The sequence below is a fragment of the Hevea brasiliensis genome, chromosome 2 (genome assembly GCF_030052815.1).
Source record: "Hevea brasiliensis isolate MT/VB/25A 57/8 chromosome 2, ASM3005281v1, whole genome shotgun sequence".
Classification (NCBI taxonomy): Eukaryota; Viridiplantae; Streptophyta; class Magnoliopsida; order Malpighiales; family Euphorbiaceae; genus Hevea; species Hevea brasiliensis.
In genome coordinates, this window is record NC_079494.1 from 104,606,134 (window position 1) to 104,623,964 (window position 17,831).

The following is a 17,831-nucleotide window of genomic DNA, read 5'->3' on the forward strand; positions in this document are numbered from 1 at the left end:
CTCTAATCCAATTAGAGGTATAAAATTCTAAAACAAATTTAGAAGCTAAAATTAATTTTCAATGAAGTCAATTACAACTAATTTTAATTGAATTCGTCAAATTATTAATTTTAATTTGCCCCATATAATTTTAGAAACTTCTTTTCTAAAATATAAATAAATTAAAAACTTTTAATTCCATTTCCTAATCATATTAGGAATATTAATTCCAAAATAATTTTAGAATTAATAAAATTAATTTTAATGAGATCAATTAAAACTCATTTTAATTGAATTCATCAGATTAATTTAATTTTCCCCATAGTTAGCCCTTTTTAATTTTTAGAAAAACAATTTTTCTAAAAAAATAAATATTGAATTAAACAATTTTAATTCAATAATTTATTTTTTCAACTGCCCTCTATTAATTTTAGAAATCAATTTCTACAATAAATATTGAATTAAACAATTTAATGCAATAAATTCTTCATCCAATTTCCCTTTAATTAATTTTAGAAACTAATTTCTAAAATTAATATTGAATTAAACAATTTTAATTTATGTTCCAATTGAACCAAAATAAAATTGTAATATACATTTTAGTCAAAATAGGAAAGATCAAGGGCAATTAGAAAGGAAATTTAAATGGAAAACTTGTAAATTTTACAAGAAAATATGGGCATGATTGATTATTTATAGAATTGTAATTAAAACAAAAAACAATGGCAAGGGCTCTCAATGGCATTATCGCAAATACTATTAACTTGAGGGGCAGCAAGAAGAACACTTCTTCTCCTTCCTTCTGGTTCACGATCGAACCAGTAGCCTCTATGGGAAACTTCAGCGTCGCATGAATAAGAGGACTGCCAAGGACATCCCCTGACATTGCTCCGGCCATAGGTAGCTACGGCAACACTAGCGACGGTGCTAGTTCTCGCCAGTAACCATGCTTGCTGCCTCTTCCTCAATATTTCACATAACATGGTAGATTTAAAATCAATTTCCAAATCACAAATTTCGACCACTCAAGACATAGTGCTACCGCCAGTCGGACATTCAGCTGCAGTTTAGGACCACTTGCTAAAGTCAATAATGCAACTTATTGCTTTTTTTTTTTTATTCATTTTACTTTGACATTCTTTGAATGCGTATATTTTTAGTTCACACCATTAGAGTACTTAGCTTTGCAATCACTCACACACATATATAGGTCTATGTCTAAACCATTGTATCCTTCTATATACACTTGTCCATAGTGAACCATCGTGTAATTTCATATATACATGTCCACAATGAATCATTGTATCCTTCCATGTATACATGTTTATGATGAATCATTGTGTCCTTTTCATATTTCTTTGACCAAAGTTGTAACAACTCAAATTAAAAAAAAAAAAAAAAGAACCCAGAAATTCACAGCACACCCCCCCCCCCATTTCACCTCCCTCCTCTCACTTTCTCTCACCTCTCCCTATCTCTTTCCTTTTTTTACGGCAAACCACCACCGTCGGTAATGCCCACCAGCATGGCACAGCTCCGGCGACCCTCCAGGCAGCCTCCAGCGGTAGCCAGAACCACCAGAAGCAACGGTGACGATTGGGTCCCAAACTTTGAATGCTCGTATCCGATGATCCCGACGTCCGATTGGAATGATTCCAGAGGCTATGGACTCCTAAGAGAGAGCTCTTTCAGATGAGACCAACCTCGCTAAATTTGGTGGGTGTTTCCGGTGCCGGTGAAGAGAGAGAAAATCAGCTTTTTTTGATTTTCTGACGAGATTTCCAACAATCTGACTGTTGGATCGACAATCCAAGACCACCTATGGACTCAAGAGGAGGAGAGGAGCATTTTGGTGTGACCAGTTCCTGCATATGTCATTGGCAATTAGCGACCGACCATCGTACGCGGTGGTTCCGACGGTGGTTTCTGCGAGCTTTAAGGATGATTCAACTTCCAGAGGCTTTCTCATAAATTGTTGAAATTTTTGAGACACAGATAAGCTTTGAGTAAGATTATTTTCATTATTTCTCAGTCTGTGGTGCTTAAATGCAGTATTTCTTAAATAGGAAAAATTAAAGAAAAATTTTAAGAAAAATATATGATGAAATTAAAATTATTTAGAGATATGTTATGGTATTTGTTGAATTTTTAAGTGATTGTGAAATATTTTTGAAAAATATATATGGGTTTTAGTTAGATTTTTAGCATCTGAGTCTATAAGATCATCTGGTTTATGGTATTTAAATTTTATATGATTGGTTGAAGCTTGAGGATGGAGAGTTAAATTTGTAAATGTTGATTTGGGTTGAATTAGAAACATGTTAGCTATTGAAAACTTATGGAATTGAGTAATATTCTTGAATAAAAATTCATAAAATATTCATGGGTAATTAGAAATTACAATTCCTTTTGCGATAGCTTTATAACATTATTAAGGATTACATAGCAAAATTTTAGAATTTTTTAGAGCTTGTTTGAGTGGATTTTTACAAAATATCAATTATAGGAACAAAAACGTAATTTTTCAAGTTTATGACTATTGTCTAATTTGGAGGGCCCAAGAGGGGAAACTTTGCCGAATTTTCGGCATAAATTAGGATTGCCTCTTTAAATTTATTTTATTTGAATTAGCACAACCTCTACAATCGTCTCTGGTGTACTGTGAGTAAAATATTAATTTTAATTATAATTTCAATATTATTATGTGTTCAGACATGTCTATGCATCACTTATAAATATGTATCTATGTAGTTAAACACTAGGCATGTTTTATATTGCATTATTAATTGATGAAGTGCCACGGATGTTGTTTATGGTAATTTAGAGTAGTGTGCGTACGTTAACGTGTGTGTGATGTGTGGTATTTGATATGGATAGGACGGGTAGATGCGGCTTGAGAGACACTCGTTGGGACCCAGTCCTTTATAGATAAGTCAGGGTAGGCATGGCTCAAGATGATCTCGCTGGCTCCCGCATTTGGTTTATCAAGCGAAAGTCCTGCTTGAGAGACCCTCGTTGGTAGAGGTTAGATTAAGAGAGCTGTATAGGGGATCAGCTCCCATATATGTACTGTTTGAACATTATTGGGTGTGTGAGTGCTCCAAATTGCCTTTTTGCTGTTATGATGTGATTTGTATGAAAATTTTGATGGTGTTGCATTCCACTCTTTAGAATGTATTAGCTTTAGATAGTTGTAAAAATTATAGTTAAAATTGGTATTTTACTCTCTGAGTCGAACGCTCACTCCTGTTCACCTATTTTTCCAGGCTACAGGAGGAGTTCTTTTATAGAGCAACCTGCATTCTTCCTTGCAGGTTTAACATCGGTTATTTAATTATTTTATTATTTTTCTAAATTTGAAATCTAGAACTCCGCATGTATTAGTAATAGTATGGACCTTATTAAAAATTGTGTTAATTTAAATTCTTAAGATTAATAAATGAAGATTTGTATGATATTTAAATAATTTATAAGTGATAGTATCAGGGTTGAGCGGACCTCCCCTGACTTCAGTTTTTTATGGTTATCGGATTGGGTTGACCTGAATAAAAATATTTTATTTTATTTAATTTTATTTACATGTTGGGCCTAAGTTTTTGGGCTTTGGTTATGGATTTGAGAATAATAAGGCTTACAATGGACCTCGAGGGCTTTATGCCAGCCCAGGTCCTAGTGTTGGTTCGACCCATAGGTTGGGTCGTGACAAATGTAGTATAAGAGCTTAGGCTTTAGATTCATAGGAAAGTGTGCACCTAGAGTTGTCACGTACGGAGTATAGGATTCTGTTTCGTTTTCTTCTGTAATTCCTTGCTTCTAGATTCTGTGTTATTCCTCGATTAGTATAAGAGTGCTTCAGTTAATGTCTTGATTTTTGTGGAGTACATAGAGATATGAAATAGAGTTAGTAAACATGTTGAGGTCTACCATAAAGATAAGTACTCTAAGAAATACTATATTTTTGTCAGTATGGGTCCAAGTGGTGTGCCTATCTAGTGCAAGGCATGAAGACCCAAATGTGATTTTGGTAGTATAGCTACCCTAAATGGGAGTAAGGATATCATTGCTGGCAGTCATCAGTGAACAGCCAGTCGAAGTAAGTCCATGGTATCAGTGGATTCAGAATAGATAAAAGAGTGGGAAATCTAATAAGTGGGATGTACCGTAGTAACTATGCAATGTTCTCAATATTTGTGCTATAAGCTATAGATTACAGTACTGATATGGGAGTTTTGTGTCAAGCTGCGTGTTTCCCCATGGTGCTCATGACAAGAATGCTTGTAGACAGTCTCTATTTTGATACAGTTATGCCAGAACAGGGTTTTATTACTGCAAAAGAGTTTGAAAATCCAAGGTAGGGATTTAAAACCCTAAAACTAGAATATCAAAGGGGTCACAGTTGTACGGTAGCTAGAGTCAGTGACTTAGTTACCTTAACATAAGCTACAGTTATATCAAGAATTGCTGAAAGACTAGAGGTTTCAGTATAGTGATAAATTAAAGGTAACACCTATAGGGTGAGGCCATTTGGTCTTTTATATGGGGTCTCAGATAGTTTTGGCATTGTAATGGGCCTTTTGCCTTAAGTTTAGTGAAAAACAGTATCTTCGTTGTGTAGCTACAAGGCCCAGGGTATGATTTTTCTCCCCTAAAGGAGATAGGATGTTATGGATGATGTTCATAGCCTGTAAAATGATGCTTTAAGGGGTTTGCAGTATGATTAGAGAGCAGATAACCAGACGTGGTTGTGGCAAGGTAGTAGATGTAGTACCTTTTTCGCAGTCAGTTATGACGTAAAGTGGTCTTATTCTTTCAAGAGAGATAGAGGTTTATTACTAATGATGGTGATCAACAAAATAGTGCCCCAGATGGGATTGTAGTGTGTGGTAGAGAGTAGTTAGCTCGGGTATCCTGGAGAGGGTATAAGTTCCATTATATGAACCATAAATGATCAGATCATGATGGATGTAAAGCCTTTGAATTGAATGATAGGTTTGGGTGCCTAGTATTTTAAGTTTTGGCTAATTGAGTAAACAAAAAAAAAATAAAAAATTAAAAAAAATAAAAATAAAATAAAAATAAAATAAATAATAAATAAATAAAATAAAATAAAATAAAATTGCTGTAGAATCAGTTCTCGAGGTAGTAAGGGTATTATGTAGGCTAAGGGATAAGAATAGAGATCAAACAATAAATGTATGACTGCAATTCCCTGAGCTCCTTTCTAACTTCATATTATTCAAAATAATAGTATAATCTAATTATAATAGTGTTAAGAGTAATAAATTAGCGAAAATAAATCATAGAAGGCCAGTGGATAAAGAAAGTGCAGAATGAAAATTTGGATAATTGATTGTAGATGCAAGATAATCTAAATGCCAGTGGAAGTACTAGCCATAGTGGTTAAAGGACCAAATCTGAGTAGCATATATATGTGATAACCTGTTAGAGACTCTGAAAGATATAGTTAGCAAGTATAGCTGTCATATTAGGAAGAGGAATAGAATCAGGGATAGAATAGTCAAGTTCTATTTTGGGTAAGATAAAAGAAATAAATGAAAAGACAACCTGAAAGGTGCAGAATGAAAGGACAACCTGAAAGGAGCAGAATAAAAGGAACAAAGTTAAGATATAGGGCAAGCTAAGTGTTATTCTTGGCAAGGTGAATGACAAGGATGAAGAACCCAAAATGGGACCACATTAGTGAGAATAGTGATGGAGGTATGGAATCTAGTAATGTGATACTCATAGCATGATGTAGTTGAGGTATTGCCAGGGGTTAGAATATAGAGCTTGGAGTTGCATGATTGGATCATACTCTATTTATTTCCTATTCCTAAAGTGAAGTGGATAGCAATGGGGCAAGATTCCTTTAACTTGTTAATAGTATCAAGAAGATTAGGCGAGGAATATAATAATAATGAGTAAAAGCTAGAAGGTGTGCGATGGTATTGCGAACTATCTAATCACACAGAGAAAAGAAGTTAGTGAGTAGTAAATTGAATAAAAGTCAATCTAATGGATCAAATAGGAATGATGAGAGGAAAGAATGATAGATAATGACACATAGGTTGTAGGTTAGACTTTCAAGATAGTGAGAAGGTAGTTAGAGGTTCGTTATAAATGTCAGGCAAAAGTCTTTAGTGTGATCAACAGAATCACTTTGCAGTAAAGCAATAATGACAGAACAACAGTAGGGGTAGAACAAAAAGGGACAAGTATAGGTGGTTATAAATTACTAGACTAGAAAGTTCAAGAATCAAACTAATGACCATAGGTAAGGGTGCAATTAATGTTGGAAGAATCTATTAAGGATAGAAATCTTTCAGGATTCAATGAAAGTTAAGGGCACAATATAAATGATGATAGGTATGAATCATAGATCAAGTATAAGTAAAGTTAATAAATTATAAAATATTATGTCAGAAAGGATAATGATATGCTAAAGGGTTCATGCAGATGATGCCTTAAAGGTAGAGCACAATTGTGCTAGGAGATGATAAAATTTTGAAGAGAAAGACTGGTTAAACATTATTATATGGACAATCTGGCATAGTTGATTGTAAGAGGATATTTTTCTTTCTCTTCAAGTTTAGCTCGTGCTTTTGGTTTTAGAGGGTTATATAAAGAATAGAGACTGAGTCAAGGAGACCTAGTTATTTGAGAGTTTGGTAAGCACCAATTCATATACAATCTCCTGATATGAGAATGACGGTAAGCGCATACCTAATGTTAAGTATGAAAGGTCGATCAGAGTAGTGACAGGAGTTAAATTGAGTTAGTTACGAAGGCTTGCAATCGTTTTAAACTATAAGCTAGAGGAAGTACTATTTGTGGATGAGTTTGAATAGATGAAATTGTTGCTAATGGGAAAAGTTGAGGCTAAAGTTTGGAAAACTGTAAGCAATAGATGTGGCTATATCAAGGAGAATGAACTAAGCATCTAGTTGGGAATTGTGGCAGAACACGCATCCACCACTACCCCATCAGTTCAGGTGGAACTTATAGGCTCAAGGATTGTAGAGGGAATAATAATAATATTTTGATAGTCATGTTAGGAAGGAAGCACAAAAAGAATCATCTATGATGAATATCCTGGTGGAAAGTAATCACAGAGTTAAAATTCTGGAAGTAACGGAGTTAGCAATCAAGTTAAGATTAAAAAGTAAACAGGGTACCATTAATGCTCATGGGATGAATATAGTCAAGGGAAAGGCACAAGGCAAGGAAAAACACAGAGGAATGATATGAGAGGGACACTAAGGAATATCTAGGGCAACTTATGGTAAAATGGTAGGTTAAGGGAGTGGTGGAACCTCGATCTAAGCACCAATGTATTAGGACGCATGTCAGTTAGTAAGAAGTTCAAACGAAAGTCAAGGATCTCTCTTCTCAAGAAAGGACAAGGATATGATAAGTCATGTTGACTGGATAGCTTAAGAATACATAAACTCTTGTCATATCAGAGGAGAGACTGGTTCAATTGTTGATGTCGATAGATGGAGTAAGAAATGTTTAACACTCGGACGGAAGTCTACATAGCTAATGACTTATGAGGTAGGAAGGAGTTAGTATAAGGACCTCATTAGTGATGTGAAATAAATTGGAAGCCTGTAGTATCATGAAGTTAAGACGATGCGAACGTTTTGAATATTAAAGAGAACTAGCGAAAGCTTCAGTGGCCAATAAAATCAATAATGATCTCGAGTGAGGTACATTTAAGAGTAGTTATTTTAGATGGGCACTTCAAGAGACTTTGTAAAGTAGGTAGTGTCACATATTTGCCCTAGAAATTGGTAATAGCAAAGAAATCAAGACTAGTATTATTACCTATTATATTTGAGTGCAATGGGGGCATCATGAGTACTAGGGATATCAGGAAAAGATCAATGAGTACTCAAATATAATGGCTTAGTTTTAGATGAAAGATGGTAGCGAGCATGCTATAGTAGGAACAGTTGTAAGCAAAGTATTTTGATCATCTCTGCATAGCTGGAGAAGTAATGCTCGCATTTGACCTAATAATCTTCTTTTCTTTATCCCCAGTTTATTCAAAAATTCGAGGATGAATTTTTCTTAAAGAGGGAAGAATGTAACAAGTCAAATTAGAAAAAAAAAAAATCCAGAAATTCGTAACACACCCACCCCCCCCCCCCAACTTCACTTCCCCTCCTCTCACTTTCTCTCACCTCTCCCTATCTCTTTCCTTCTTTTTCTGGTGAACCACCACCGCTGGCGATGCCCACCAGCACGGCACAGCTCCGGCGACCCTCCAGGCGGCCTCCAGCGGCGGCCAGAACCACCAGAAGCCACGGCAAGGGAGAGAGAGAGAGAAAAAAATGGGTCTCAAATTTTGAATGCTCGTATCCGACAATCCCGACTTCCGATTGGAGTGATTCTAGTAGCTATGGACTCCTAAGAGAGAGCTCTTTCAGATGAGGCCAACCTCGCCGAATTTGGTGGCCGTTTCCGACGCATGCAAAGAGAGAGAAAATTGGATTTTTTTTTATTTTCCGATAAGATTTCTGATAATCCGACCATTGGATCGACGATCCAAGACCACCTATGGACTTAGGAGGAGGAGATGAATATTTTGGTGTGACCAGTTCCGGCAGATATCGCCGGCGACCGGCGACTAACCACAGTGCGCGGTGGTTCCGGCGATGACTCCTGCGAGCTTTGGGGATGATTCAACTTCTAGAGGCTTTCTCATAAATTTTTGGAATTTTTGAGATATGGATAAGCTTTGGGTAAGAATATTTTCGTTATTTTTCAGTCTGTGGTGCTTAAATGTAGTATTTCTTAAATAGGAAAAATTACAGAAAAATTCTAAGAAAAATATATGATGAAAGTAAAATTATTTAGAGATATGTTATAGTATTTGTTGAATTTTTAAGTGATTGTGGAATATTTTTGAAAAATAAATGTGGGTTTTAGTTAGATTTTTAGCATCTAAGCCTATAAGATCATCTGAATTTATGGTATTTAAATTTTATATGATTGGTTGAAGCTTGAGGATGGAGAGTTAAATGTGTTAATGTTGATTTGGGTTGAATTAGGAGCATGTTAGCTGTTGGAAACTTATGGAATTGAGTAATATTCTTGAATAAAAATTCATAAAATATTCATGGGTGATTAGAAAATTATAATTCCTTTTGCGATAACTTTATAACCTTTTTAAGGACCGCGGAGCAAAATTTTAGAATTTTTTGGAGCTTGTTTTAGTGGATTTTTACAAAATATCAATTATAGGGATAAAAATGTAAATTTTCAAGTTTATGATTATTGTCTGATTTGGAGGGCCCAGGAGGGGCCATATAATGTTAATGAGATGTGATTGTGGAAATTGAGAATTTAGAAGTGTTATTTAAATCTTTTTGCAGGTTGGGCAGGTCCTAGGTATATGGAAAACTCTGCCGAATTTTCTGCATAAATTAGGATTGCCTCTTTAAATTTATTTTATTTGAATTAGCACTAATAAATTAACAATAAAATTATGTAGGTGATCAAGGTCAACCATCTTCCTTTACCCAACCTCTGCAGTCATCTTTGGTGTACTGTGAGTAAAATATTAATTTTAATTATAATTTCAATATTATTATATGTTCAGGCATGCCCATACATTACTTATAAATATGTATCTATGTAGTTAAACACTAGGCATATTTTATAATGCATTCTTAATTGATGAAGTGCCACGGATGTTGTTTATGATAATTTGGAGCAGTATGCGTGCGTTAGCGTGCGTGTAATGTGTGATATTGGATATGGATAGGACGAGTAGACGCAGCTTGAGAGACACTCACTGGGACCCGGTCTTTTATGGATAAATCAGGGTAGGCACGGCTCGAGATGATCTCGCTAGCCTCCGCATTTAGTTTATCAAGTGAAAGTTTAGCTTGAGAGACACTCGTTGACAGAGGTTGGATTAAGAGAGCTGTATATGGGATCGGCTCCCATATATGTACTGTTTGAACATTATTGGGTGTGTGAGTACTCCAAATTGCCTTTTTGCTATTATGATGTGATTTGTATGAAAATTTTGATGGTGTTGCATTCCACTCTTTAGGATGCATTAGCTTTAGATAGTTATAGAAATTATAGTTAAAATTGGTATTTTACTCTCTGAGTCGAACGCTCACTCTTGTTCACCTATTTTTCCAGGCTACAGGAGAAGTTCTTTTACAGAGCAACCTGCTTTCTTCCTTGCAGGTTTAACATTGGTTATTTAATTGTTTTATTATTTTTCTAAATTTAAAATCTAGAACTCCGCATGTGTTAATAGTAATATGGACCTTGTTAGTAATCGTGTTAATTTAAATTCTTGAGATTAATAAATGAAGATTTGTATGATATTTAAATAATTTGTAAGTGATGGTATCAGGGTTGAGCATGGCTCCCTTGACTTCAGTTTTTGATGGTTATCGGATTGGGTTGACCCGAATAAAAATATTTTATTTTATTTAATTTTATTTACATGTTGGGACTAAGTTTTTGGGCCTTAGTTATAGATTTGAGAACAGTAAGGCTTACTACGGGCTTCGGGGGCTTTATGCCAGCTCAGGTCCTAGTGCCGGTCCGGCCTATAGGTTGGGTCATGACAAAAGTCCAAGTGTACAAGGAATTGGTTTGACCCTCATGGGTGTACCAAATTCCTTCATCTCCTAATATCAGAAGACAACACAGATATGGAAGTCAAAAAAACAATATTCCAAAACAATTCTAGAATTTAACCAAAAAAAATTTTGTTAAATCAAATCTTCCATATCTAAAAATCAATTTTCATAAAATATCTGGAAAAAATTAAGACTATTCCAGAACAATTTTGGACAAAGGAAGAAGAGGGAAATTACTTAAATTGATTAACAAATCAACAATAACTGTAATAATACAACATGCTATCATCAAAATATACATGTTAATTATACTAGGAAACTAATAATTAAGACTCTGACACTAATGAAGAAAAATCATTAAAGACCCAACGTATGGATTCAACTACATAAATCCTAACCCATGTTCATATAACCCTGAGATCTCAATCATATTTGTTTCACTATTCTAACATATAATCACATAAATAATATGAACTATATAGATTAATTTATAATCCAAATGCGTATCTTATTTACAGAATAATCAATGCTTCACAAATGAATCAAGTGATAGTCTTTTAAGGATGGCAAGAAAAAGCCAATGCACCACCACTCAGTGTGCACACTTCACACTTTTGTATGTAATTTTCTTCTTTTTCTTTTATATCTAATGAAGACAAAAGCTTGGCTACTTATAAAGTCATAGCACCTTTTGGCCAATAGTTGCATCATGTCATATATATAGCTATTAAGAGGAGTTGCATCTCTTTATGTAGTTACATCTTTTGGCAATATATATAACTTTTCATGCCATTATTCTCGGTACTGATTTTAAGTTTAATAGATCCAAATTAATCCACATGAATGACTTAAATCATATTTTCAACAATTATAATTCCACCAAAGAAGAGGGATAACTCTAATTTTAACTATTTTCTATTCATGAAAGTTTGTTTCTATTTTCTTAGGCATTTTGTCACGAGGGAATGCTATAATGTCAAATGAAGAGTTTGATAATCTCAATGAAGAACTAATGAAGAATTAGTTTATGACTTTGAAGCTCTTGGATTATGCTAGTTTTTTTTTTTTTTTTATTAAGTCTTACTTTTGGAAAACATTTTGTGCTCATTCCATTTGTTAGATGAGGATATTAACCTTTTTAAACTATTTTTTGATAATTGTCATAATTTGAAATTATCTCATGAATAAATGTTTAGTTTATTAAATATATAAATATTTATGATTACTTTTTATTCAGTTATGAGTAATTACTTCTAATGACAAATGTAATTGTGTAGATTATTACTTTATATTTAGTTTTGGATCATTTAATTAATCAAGTGTGTACCTTAATGCCAAATATATAGCAATTCAAATTAAATTTTAATACAATATCCACATTTATATTTAATGACAAAAATTGTCTGCTATTGATTAGCATTAAGACAACATTCACGCTCAGTATATTAAATTAATATTAAATTTGAAATAATAAAATCTAGTTGTCCCTCATAATATAATATATAAGGATGACATTATTCATTATATGATGGGGATGAATATCGTCCTTTTAACATGGAGATTAGTCTAGTGTCCATGTTAGGTGACAATAATTGTCTCTACAAATAGAGATGACTATCATCCCTGAAAATAGGGACGACTCTAGTCCTCATATTATGTGACGATAATCATCCCCATATGTGAGGACAACTATCATCCTTTAATATGGGGACAACTTTAGTCCCCATGTAAGGTGATGATAATCGTTCCTAAATATAGGGATGACTATCTTCCCTTAATATAGAAATGACTTTAGTCCCCATGCTAGGGGACAATAGTTGTTCCCAAAAATGGGGATGACTCTCATCCTTGAAAATGGGAATGACTTTCTAAAGTCATCCCCTCAAAATTTTGGGATGCTCGTTAAGGAGACAAATTTTGTTGTCCCCTAAACTTTAGGAGACGATTTTTAAGGTTTTAGTGAACCACTAAAATCGTCCGTTTGTAAATTTCACATTTGTTTTTTTAGTAAAGCAATTTACAGATGGATTGAAGTAATTTACAAAAAGATTTAGAGCTATTTGTAAATTGAACAATTTCTTTGTTTATTGTGATATCCGTTGGAAATTCATTTGTAATTACAAACGGAACAAATCCATTTGTATTTCAGTAAATTCTCGTAGTGTTTATTTCTTAATGATTAAAATTGATTCTATTAAACACATTATCATCAATGTGAGAAAATATATTTCTATAAAATTATTTGGAGATAAATTTAAATTTAATATAGAAAAAACTGACATAAAGATGCTCTAACTATATATATATATATATATATATGGAATTCTTTTTGATAAAAAAACCTCTTGTCCTTTAGCTCCATTTAGGCCCATCAGGATGCAATATTTATATTGAAGTATGAGTTTATATTCATCTATTTCAGCAGCAAATTTTACATATCAAATTGCAATTAAAAAAAAAAAAAAAAGCGTAGGTAGGAAGTTATGATGGTTACGTGACAGAAAACCAACTCTTGATCTTCATTACTTCTTCTAATTGCTAAGCGAAATGAAAATGCATATGCAATAACGTCATCTCCACTCTTCAATCCCCCTACACAAAACCAGCTCAAAAATCTCTCTCTCTCTCTCTCTCTCTCTCTCTCCACCATTTTATATTTTTCATAAATTCATTAATTTTTTTAATATAATTATTTTCTGTTAAAAATTTAAAAATTTTTAATGAATATTTTGAAATAATATTTTTGTCAATAACAACGCAAAAAATATATTAGGTAAAACATTTAATTAAAAAATAATTAAAAAATATTAAATATATTCATAAATCTAAGAATCATCTTTTATAATTGAGAATTTATATATATAAATTTAATAAAAAAATGCCATAATTTTATATGGCAGGTTCCACCCCATTTATGGCTGGCTATACTATGGATGCTGTCGGTGGATCAATAATGCATAGAGTACTAAAATATCTGGAGTAATTTGTATAATTTTGTATTTTTTAAAAGTTATTTTGAAATAATTTTTTTATAAAAATTTAATCAAATTTTTATTATATTTGATTTTTATTTTTAAAATAATTTTTAAATTAAAAATATTAAATCCTCTTAATTTAAATATGAGAACTAATTAAAAAGAAATTAATTAAATTGTTATAATAAGATTTCAATTTTCAAAATAAACTGAAAGTGACAGAGATGAGGTAAAAGTTTTAAGATTTGACCATAAAAAATATGAACAGAAATTTAAAATTTAAAATAATAATTATAATAAGAAGAAGAAGAAGAAGGGACACATAAGTTTATGATTTTGTAAAAAATCTTGAACTTTAAAAATCTCTGATGGAGTGAAATTAAAATATTTTATAAATTTTAATTAACAGATTATTATATTTGTATGATTGAAATTAAGGTGTATCATAAATATTTTAAAAGTTCTAAGTTGACCTGAGATTATTTTGATAAAATTCAGACGTGCAATAAATTAATAGTCTGATTATTAAAAAGTTAATCTTTCAGCATTTTCTTTTCCCAATTTGCATTCATGATTGAGTAGTAACAGCGAAGTTGTTGGGTTTGTGTATGATCAAGAATCATGAGGTGTCATGGGAATTGCAAACGTGTTAAAAAATTACGCAATAGCAGGTTTTGCTCGTAGAAAATCCGAGTGGTTAGATCATGGGAACTTCAGTATATATAATATATTATATATATGTATATATATATGGGTGAAGGGACTCTTCTCCTTATTGCTCGCTGCATCATTTTCTCTCTTTCTTCTTTCTGCCTCAAATCTCCTCCCCTACAGCACAAGGACAAGAAGGATTGCAAGGTAAAATTTTGATTTTTTTCATCTAATTTTGTTTTCTGGCTCATAGGCAATTTTGTTTTGGTGTTTGGTGATATGGGTTGTGTTTTCTGTTCTTTTTTTTTTTTCGGGCTTATGGGTGTTTTAATGATATGGGTTGTGTTTTTGTTAAGTAGTTGGCTTCTTGAAAGTTGGGGCTCAGCTGATACATGATTCAGTTTTTATGAACAGATCCGTGGTCGTTACTTTCTAGAGATCCATGGCATCTGTTTGCTGAGTTTGCTATTTGAGATTCTATCCCGTTAAATCTTGAACATTTGAGTGCTGTGGAACCTAGCTAGATAATTTATTCTTATTAGAATTGTTCATTTTGTTTGATAACTTTCATTTTCTGCACCTGGGATATGTAATGGAGTCCGTGGATAAAAAATTTTAATCCCCATGTCTCTCCAGATTTTCGTATTATTGATTTGTTTTGTTAAAGTTCAAACCACATAAATCAAAGCCTTGGAATTGATTGAGATTAATTTTGGGTGTTCGTGTAATCTAATTACTAAATATAACTTTTGGTTAGCATGAAGTCTGCAAACTGCATACGTCTTAATTGAATTTGCAGTGCAAAATTTTAGTTTAACATTGTCAAGATCTGTTACCTTTCTGTGATCAGGCAAGAGTGATTGTTTCTTTAGAGTTTGGGTGATTAATAAGGTGTTATCTCGTCTGTCTTCCCTCACAAAATTAACTTGTTTTGGATTGCTGTTTTATGATTCTTATTTTAGGCCATCCTTTCCATAGCATATAAAAAAAAATGGTGAAGATTTGTTGTATTGGAGCTGGCTATGTTGGTGGGCCCACCATGGCTGTGATTGCGCTGAAGTGCCCAGAAATTGAAGTTGCTGTGGTTGACATTTCTGTGGCGCGAATCAGTGCATGGAACAGCGACCAACTCCCCATTTATGAGCCAGGCCTTGATGGTGTGGTGAAGCAGTGTAGAGGAAAGAACCTTTTCTTTAGCACTGACGTGGAAAACCATGTTTCAGATGCTGATATAGTCTTTGTATCTGTTAATACCCCAACGAAAACCCAAGGGCTTGGAGCTGGCAAAGCAGCTGACTTGACTTATTGGGAGAGTGCAGCTCGAATGATTGCAGATGTATCAAAATCTGATAAAATTGTTGTTGAGAAATCAACTGTCCCTGTGAAAACAGCGGAGGCAATTGAAAAGATTTTGACCCACAACAGCAAAGGCATCAACTTTCAGATTCTCTCTAACCCTGAGTTCCTTGCTGAAGGAACAGCAATTCAAGATCTTCTCCACCCAGACCGAGTGCTTATCGGTGGTAGGGAGACTCCAGAAGGACAAAAAGCAATTCAAACATTGAGAGATGTTTATGCCCATTGGGTCCCTGTGGAACAGATTATTTGCACCAATCTCTGGTCTGCTGAGCTCTCAAAACTTGCTGCAAATGCCTTTTTGGCACAGAGGATTTCCTCTGTTAATGCTATGTCAGCTCTCTGTGAGGCCACTGGCGCAGATGTTACCCAAGTTTCACATGCTGTTGGTAAGGACACAAGAATCGGACCCAAGTTCTTGAATGCTAGTGTGGGTTTTGGTGGATCGTGTTTCCAGAAAGATATCTTGAACTTGGTCTATATTTGTGAGTGCAATGGTCTTCCTGAGGTAGCAAATTACTGGAAACAGGTTATTAAGGTGAATGACTACCAAAAGAACCGTTTTGTGAACCGGGTAGTTTCATCTATGTTCAACACAGTTTCAGGAAAGAAGATTGCAATTTTAGGATTTGCTTTCAAGAAAGACACTGGTGATACTAGGGAGACTCCAGCTATTGATGTTTGCAAGGGCTTGTTGGGTGACAAAGCTCATTTGAGCATCTATGACCCACAGGCTTCAGAGGATCAAATTCAAAGGGATCTGTCAATGAAGAAATTTGATTGGGATCATCCCATCCATCTTCAGCCAATGAGTCCATCATCTATCAAGCAAGTTAGATGTGTTTGGGATGCTTATGAGGCTACAAAGGATGCTCATGGTATCTGCATTCTTACCGAGTGGGATGAGTTCAAAACTCTTGATTATCATAAGATTTATGATAACATGCAGAAGCCTGCATTTGTTTTCGATGGGCGCAATGTCGTGGATGCTGATAAGCTGAGGAAAATTGGGTTCATTGTCTACTCCATTGGCAAGCCACTGGATCCATGGCTGAAGGACATGCCTGCTGTTGCATAAACGCCAAATTGGATAACTTGAAGTAGCTTGTGGCCGGTTGTAGAAACGTATATGATAGGCATATACAATTATCACCTTATTAATTTTCCCCTTCAACCATTTATTATCGTCTAGCTTTGCAATTTAGTTTGTTATTTTTGTATTGGGTACCATTATACAATTATGTTCTGGTACATCTCCATTAGTAGAAAATTTGAATATGGTATTCTTATTGGTTTACATATAACATAAGAAAGCATAAAATTTGTTCAGATTTTTTTTTTAAAAAAGAATAAAACTTCCTCTTAATGATCTACTTTCTACTAGATCAATTTTGTTTTCCTTTTTCTTATGTGGAAAATTCTCAATCCACGATGCACATTAGTGATATAGATGCAGAAAGACTTTTAATATAGAGATCAATCCGTTGCTATCTCTACTCCTAATTTGATCCGGTTGGTCTCTTGGAGACTTGGATTGCATCATGTGAAACCTGAAAATTGTGTTTCATCGTCTCTCTCCCAAATTCGACACAAAATTGATCTCCGATTTCTATTTAATTTTTCATTCTGTTCTCAGAATCAACTCTGGATTCGTTCAATTCACGGTCTCCTCCTTTGATCATACCTCTTTCGATCTCTGCCATTGACTTTGCACTATCTAGGTTTAGGGTTAGGGTTAGGGTCATGGAATCAATAGGGTATCCTTCGAAGTTCAAATTTTTGATGAAGATGATGACTCTAACATTGAATCTCTTGAACAGTATGGTCATGCAGATTATGGAGAGGATGCTGTTGTTGAAGAGGATGAGGACGATGACGATGATAATCATCATGGTGACGGGAATCTATTATGTTTCAGAAGCTCATGATCTGAATTCATTTGATGGGAGCAGGTTTGATTCTGTTGCCAAGCATGTTGATAATAATGCAGGGAGTGTTGGGGAGGATTTCACTGTTCAAGATGACTCGCTGCATATCATTTGAGTTCCAAGTTGATAAGGTTGACTTTTGTGATCCAGTTGATGCCGGGGCCGCTTTGCAAGTGAATGGGGTTAAGGTTGACGACAGGGAATGTTTGCCTGGTAATAGTGATGTATCCAATTATGTAGTGGATCAGGTGTACTCATTGGATCATTGTGATGCCAAAGCTTGGGATACTCGTTACACAGTTCCAACAAAAGGTGTTGATCTCATGGAA

The 17,831-nt window shown here is 34.1% G+C and overlaps 1 protein-coding gene across 1 annotated transcript; it reads left to right on the plus strand.

Annotated features, from left to right (window-relative positions):
* The first annotated feature begins 14,058 nt into the window (after positions 1-14,058).
* LOC110635347 (UDP-glucose 6-dehydrogenase 1) lies at positions 14,059-16,861 on the plus strand. Its single transcript, XM_058137191.1, has 2 exons — positions 14,059-14,425; positions 15,181-16,861. Exon 2 carries the CDS (start codon positions 15,210-15,212, stop codon positions 16,650-16,652), a length of 1,443 nt encoding a protein of 480 aa, XP_057993174.1. The 5' UTR covers positions 14,059-14,425; positions 15,181-15,209; the 3' UTR covers positions 16,653-16,861.
* Positions 16,862-17,831: the final 970 nt, after the last annotated feature.

What these genes read in the sequence shown, in the direction of transcription:
- LOC110635347 (XM_058137191.1), top strand. Translation starts at nt 15,210, where the DNA reads ATGGTGAAGATTTGTTGTATTGGAGCTGGCTATGTTGGTGGGCCCACC.